Below are 6,692 nucleotides of genomic sequence, written 5' to 3' on the forward strand. Positions count from 1 at the left end.
ATAAAACAGGTGTGGGGTGGGGGCTTGTGGCGGTGGCCGGGGGCTGGGTGGTGGAACTCGATGGGTTACGCGAAAAAAGAAAACGCGCTCCGCGCTGCGATGCGATGGTCGAATGAACCAATTGGCTTTCGGATGATAGGAAAATGAGCTGCGCTCGGCACGCTCTCGATCGGTGGCGATGATCGACCGAAGCAGATAAGGCGAACCGAGGCTTGAAACCAGACGTGAAGCTATCTCCAGACCCAAAACCGTTTGTATTCTGATTTATTTCGCTTTCGCTTTCGCTTTGGCGGTGGCTGCCCGGTCCTAGACCAGGTTCTCCTCGCTCATCACTAGCTGGGGACAGCAGTCGGGGTACGGTTTCGAGTAGTCCGTTTTGGTGACGACGACACCGGGTCCGGCCATCACAACGCCGCAGCTAGGGAAAAACCCGGAAGGAAGCTCAGTTCTTGACACACACCGTTGCTGACGGAAAGGCTTACCCAGCTACACTGAGAGAGTAGCGATCGTCGCAGCTCATTGACTCGCAGCGCTCGGGACGTTGGCGTGACTCCCCGACCGGGAACGTGATCTGCGTTTCGCTGTCGTAACACTGCCCATCTTGATCTGCAATTTGATCGGAGAAGTAGGCTCGATTATAGCGCCCGATGCTCGCACCGATTCCGCGCGACCAGGACGTACCAGGACTTTTGGCGTCCGGGTTGATGTACACGTACGCCTCGGTGGACAGCACGGTGGCCAGGGCGATCGCCACGGTCAGGTATTTTTGCGCCACACTACTCTTCATCGCTCTCTAGAACTTTAGCGGGGATGCTATTTGTTTGAACTCTAGCACGGGACTGACTTGGTGACTTGGGGCTGCTCGACACACGTCAACCGCGGAAAGCGTGGCGTTGGGTTCAATAAGTTATCGCCACTCCATTCGCTACGCTCCGTTGTTCGAACATTATTCTGTTGATCCCCGGAACGTTGTTGACGGTAGGGGCGCGGGCGCGTTGTTCTAGGAAAGCGATACGATCATCACGAGTTGGCGATGTAAACCCAACATCATCTACTGGTGTGTTCAATAAGTTCGTTGCCTCAATAATATTTTTTCTTACATTGGTACACTCACATTTCAATCGGTTAAATTAAATTTTTCTACAAGCCATTGACGAGTTACAGTATTTTTTGCAATGGAAAAAATCCAGTATCGTACAGTGATTGATTTTTTTTTTTTATTTGGTTTAAAAGCAAATTTATGAACGAATGTTGCAAGTGTATAAGGACTCTTCGCCTTCAATTAGGTGGTTAAAAGGGGGGTCTGAGTTTCGAATCGTCGAATCGACTGAACGAGTTCTGTTTCCAAACCTCAAACCATTCATGCATGGAAAGCATTTTTCATCCATTGCTGTCGCCATAACAGCTGCGGAAGCGTATTTGGAAGCTTTTCCAGTTTCTCACTTCAGAATTTATAAGTCGGAGTCTCCTGGGACTGAATAGTAAAGTGAATTTAAAAGCATAACTAGGCGGCTACACGAAGCGTGAAAACTAGCGTAAAATTAATTTGTAACGTCAAAACGTTTACGCTTCGTGTGGCAGCAAAAAATTAAAAACGAAATGTCAAACGTGTTTACGTTCGTGTTTTTGATCCGAGAAAATAGAAATAGAAGAGAAATTGATTGATTTCTGAATATTATTTTCTGTTTTTTTCCGATTTTGTTGCTATACCAGCAAATAAGAACTTAAATTATCCTCTGTTTGTAAGCAAAGCGTATGAAAAAATAATTACGCTCGGGTTTACGCCGTAAACGTTTTGACAGCGCCGCAGCAGTTTGGCATTAATCTGTAATGTCGAAAACATTACGGAACACTTCATGTAGCCCCCCAGTAATAATTGTGTTTTTCTTACGGAGGCCACAAACTTATTGAACAGTCTCGTAATCATTGACAGTTGGGATCGCCTGGGTTTCGAAACACCCGCTGTGACCGTGCGTTGGGTCACAGCGCATCCTTGTTGACGGGATTGACCGAAATATTTCCGATCGAACTGCTGATTAGTGTGTGATCGTCAACGCAATGGGGAACTCTAACCATCGGCTGCTACTATTCTTCTAGCTCACACTCACGTTGACCGTGCTGGTGATGGTGGTGTCGCTGAGCGCGGTAGTATCGGCCGAGGCAGCCGAGAGACGGCGGCCCCTGTTTCGCCGGGCGAAACCCTCCACGACGCAGGCCGCCACCACCACCGACGACAGCGAGGGCTCGGAAACGAAGATCAAGAGCCCCGGGAAAGACCTCTACACCGTCGGCGATTCGTTTTCGATCGCCAGCAACACCGGAACCGATGCGGCTCCGTCCGGGAGCTTCAGTTCGGATGGCGAAAAACTGTCGGTAGGTTTTGGTCGTCAATGTCAACGACTCGGGGACCCCCCCTTCTAATGCTTCCTTTCCGTTCCGTAGCAGTCATTCTCCGAGTACAGCTTCGGCAGTACGAAGCTCTCGGCGGGCGGCGATCTCCACGGAGCGCACGGCTCGGACGACGAGGAAACGCCGGGATATGGCCCCGGTGGGTTCAAGAACCACAAGACGAACGGGTTGCTGCCCACGACCTACGCCAGCAACAAGGAGCGCAAGCAGCAGGGACCGTTTGACTTTCTGGCCGGGGACTATGCTAAGCCGAAGGGATCGCTGGGCATCCAGCATAACAATGGGTCGCTGCTCGGTTCGAAGCTTAAGCTAACGCCCACGTTGTCCGCGGCGCCATCGGCGATCAGCAGCAAATACTCGATATCTCACTCACCGGCCACGAGCAGCAGCAGCGGCAGTAAGCTGAGCGGCAAGCTGGCCCATCTAGATGACTCGACCGAGTACGACGTGTACTCCAGCCTGGGGCACACGAAAAGCAAAGTGGGCAGTGGTGCTTCGAGCAAGTATCGCCCCCTCGCATCGTCGTTCCTTTCGAGCGGAGTTGAAGGAAAGGTTAAGAAGGTACCGTTCAAGTACGAGGACGGCAGCAGCCTGGCATCGGCAGTGTCGGGCAGTGGTAAAGGAAAAGGGACGAAGGCGAAGCTGGAACACGAGGGCTTGTTCGGTCCGGCTTCGGTCGGTGGCTTCGAGGAAGCGTACGGCAGCAAGCACCAGCAGCACGGATTTCCGGGCTCCAAGGGCTCCAAGTTCAACTTTGCCGAACCACCGCCACTCGTCAAGTCGACCATCAACACCCTGAAGCACTTCGGCGAGGGACTGCTAGGTAATGGGCCGGACGGATCGCTCTACGGGTCCGCGTACGAAGTCGACAGCGATGAGTCGGGGCTAGGCTTGCACGCCGGGCCGGGGTTGGGCAGTACGAAGTACGGTTCCCCGTCGTCCTCGTCGACGTACTTTGGCCACTACGGGGCGAGCCCATCGCACCCGGCCGAGAGCCACGAGGCGTCGGGCGAGCGAACGGCTCTGAAGCCCAAGTTCCCGAAGCCATCCCTGTCGCTGGCGTCGGGCGGCAAGTTCGCTACCGATTTTGACGTGAAAAACATCAAGCTTACCGATAGTGCCGTGTTCGGGGGGGGCCACAAGTACCCGAAGAACGAACATCACACGCTCCCCATCACCACCACCACCACCACCACTAAACACCAGCAGGGATTGGGATCACAGCCGTCGCTAGGGCACACGGGACACTTGGGGCCATTCCACCAGCACCAGCATCACCAGCCACAGCAGCAGCAGCAGCAGCAGCAGCACCACCACTACCACGTGCAACACCCACACGCATCACACGCCACAACCGGTAGCATAGACAACCCTAACCCCCAGGACTTCCGTCCCAACTTTCCACTACAAGATGTCCGCAATTTGTATCCTGCCGCCCATCTAGGTGCCAGCATCGCGGCCAAGGGCCAGATCGAGAGCTTCCTCAAGTCGGAGCACGGCCCGCTCAAGGACGAGTCGCTGGTGGCGCAACTGCTGGGCGACCAGCCGTCGCCGTCCGGCACCCGGTCCCCCGGTCCCCACTACCACCAGCTGCAGCAGACGAAGGAGGACAGCGCGCTCGAGAAGGAGGCGCTCCGGCAGCAGATCGAGTACCTGAAGGCGCAGAGCGCCAAGGCGCACCCGGTCGACCTGTCCGGCAACCCGAACCGCCCGCCGATCGTGTCGAACGCGCAAAAGTTTCGCCCCGTCCGCCGCATCCCCCAGCACGTGCGGCTCGGCGTGAAAGCTCCGTACCCGTTGCCCCGCATACCGCACTTCAACGATCGCCCGTACAGCATTAGCTTCAAGATCTGAGTCTGGTTCACGGGCTACCCCGTTACCGTGGTTTCATTACTTTCGTCCCGTAGCTCGTAGTTCATCGATTTATTTATTTCATCGACCTCTGTTAGGCACTTAGGTAGGTCGATCGTTTTGGCATCGGCTCGTTGCCCATTCGTTCGCACGTAATTCAATAAACGATCGTCGTAATGATTCTCCAACGACTCCACCGACCTGTGTGGTGTGTCTTTCCAGGAGTTTGTTTGCGCAAAGAAATGCTGAATACGGCCCGATTCGTTCGACCGTTCCTGTTGCGATGTGGCGCGAGGGTTTTGTGCGATCGCTGCGCGAAGTTGCAGCGAATGCAGAAACTCGAGCCGCACCAGGGGGCCATAGTATGTGTTTGCTGTTGTTGCCGTTTTTATGCTCTGCTGTTAATATTTTACGCCTGCACCTGTATCGCGTCCGCTCGACTTTAACTTTAAAAGAACGGACTATGAAAGACTTTCCATGTTGATTGATGAAATCGACTGGGATAATATTTCTAAGGATAGGGACTTAGACTGTTGCGTTTTGCTGTTTAGAGATAAGTTAGTGGACCTCTTCCATTGCTGCATTCCCCTCAAAATACATCGTGTTCAGCGTTCCAAGCCATGGGGTTCAGCCACTTTACGTTGCCTTAAGCGTCTTAAATCTTCTCCGTACAAACGCTATGTTAGGAACCGCAACGTCATCAACAGGCAAGAATATTTTCGTATTAACTACCTCTACACTCGATTGAACAGGGTTCTTTACGCCAGTTACGTTAGGAGAATGCAGTCGCAGATTTATTCCAACCCACTGAGATTTTGGAGATTCGTTAACTGTAAACGTAAATGTAATCGTCTTCCTGTTCACATGTCTTACGGTTCTTCGTGCATTCTTTCGAACAGTGATAAGGCCCATGCATTTGCGGCTCACTTTGCTAGTTTGTTCAATGTTAGTTCACAGTCTGTTGACCTTGTGGATGAGGCTCTGAGCTACGTTCCTCAGGACCTTGTTTCTTGCCCGCTGCCTGTCTTAACTGACTCCATGATCCTGAATAACATCGGGTTCTTAAAGCACTCATACTCGCCTGGTCCCGATCTCATCCCTTCCTCTATATTAAGAGGCTGCGCTTCTGCCCTCGTACATCCGCTAAATGTTTTATATAATCTGTCTCTATAGCTTGGACGTTTCCCTTCTCTTTGGAAACGATCGTGGATGCTACCGATTCACAAGAAGGGTGACAAAGACTTAATAACAAACTATCGCGGGATATCGATTCTTTGCGCGTGTAGCAAGCTGTTCGAGCTCACGATTGCTGAATTCTTGACTTACGCATTTTCCCAATACATTAGTGTTCAACAGCATGGTTTTGTCCCCATGCGATCGGTCAACACTAATCTGCTACACCTGTTACATTTGGCATGCACCTCATTTGCAAACGGCCAACAATTAGATGTTATTTATACTGATTTCAGTGCTGCATTCGATTGGGTGCCGCACTAGATTCTGTTAATGAAATTGTTAAACATTGGTGTAAATTCGTCTTTTGTAAGGTGGTTTAAATCCTTCCTCTCTCTTCGGGAAATCCGGGTGAAAATTGACGATTGTCTGTCTGATGTCTTCTCCAATGTGTCTGGTGTTCCTCAGGGCAGCAACCTTGGCCCTCTACTTTTCATTTTCTTCCTGAATGACATTAGCTCTGTCCTACATCCCAACTGTCATCTTTTATATGCTGATGATTTGAAAATGTTTCTGCCTGTTGATAATATTTCTGACTGCGGATCCCTTCAGGACCTCATAAATATTTTTGAACGATGGTGTATCTGCAATGGAATGTCTGTGAACGTAAACAAGTGCAATGTGATTTCGTTTTCGCGCTTGAAAGCTCCTTTAATATTCTCGTATAAGTTGAATTGTTCCACAATCCCTAGAAGTGACTCGGTGCGAGACCTAGGCGTTGTTTTAGACTCTAAGCTTAATTTTATGAACCATTACGAGGGGATAGTTAGCAGAGCTCTTAAAGTGTTAGGTTTCGTATTACGTATGTCCAAAGAGTTCACAGATGTCATGTGTTTGAAGACTCTGTACTGTGTTCTAGTTCGTCCTATTCTCGAGCACGCTTGCGTGGTGTGGCACCCACAGGCTCAATGTTGGGTTGACGCCATCGAGTCCGTTCAGAGAAGATTTACTAGAGTTGCCTTAGTCAGAACGGGTTGGTACTCTTTCAGTAATCTTCCTTGTTACAATGTTCGTTGTCTTTTGCTTGGTATTCGTCCTCTGAATCATAGGCGCTTGACATCTTGTGCGCTCTTTATGTTTAAACTCTCGACGGCTAGAATCAACTCTTCCTTCCTGCTAGCGCAGGTCAACATTTATGCACCCGAACGGGTCATTCGTAGACGTGCCGCACATGAGCTGTATGTCCTCTCTTCTCGGAC

At 51.0% G+C, this 6,692-nt stretch overlaps 2 protein-coding genes across 2 annotated transcripts; one reads left to right on the forward strand and one right to left on the reverse strand.

Annotated features, from left to right (window-relative positions):
• Nucleotides 1-235: 235 nt before the first annotated feature.
• On the reverse strand, nucleotides 236-905 carry LOC131213757 (U-scoloptoxin(16)-Ssd1a). The gene is made up of 3 exons (XM_058207872.1): nucleotides 682-905; nucleotides 483-606; nucleotides 236-418 (listed from the first exon to the last, which is right to left on the reverse strand). Exons 1-3 carry the CDS (start codon nucleotides 785-787, stop codon nucleotides 307-309), a joined length of 342 nt encoding a protein of 113 aa, XP_058063855.1. The 5' UTR covers nucleotides 788-905; the 3' UTR covers nucleotides 236-306.
• A 1,153-nt stretch (nucleotides 906-2,058) lies between these two features.
• On the forward strand, nucleotides 2,059-4,305 carry LOC131213252 (hornerin-like). The gene is given in 3 exon segments (XM_058207260.1): nucleotides 2,059-2,373; nucleotides 2,446-3,644; nucleotides 3,711-4,305. Coding segments are annotated over 3 exon segments (2,067 nt in total). The 3' UTR covers nucleotides 4,264-4,305.
• Nucleotides 4,306-6,692: the final 2,387 nt, after the last annotated feature.

This window comes from Anopheles bellator, chromosome X (assembly GCF_943735745.2).
Source record: "Anopheles bellator chromosome X, idAnoBellAS_SP24_06.2, whole genome shotgun sequence".
NCBI classification, from domain to species: Eukaryota; Metazoa; Arthropoda; class Insecta; order Diptera; family Culicidae; genus Anopheles; species Anopheles bellator.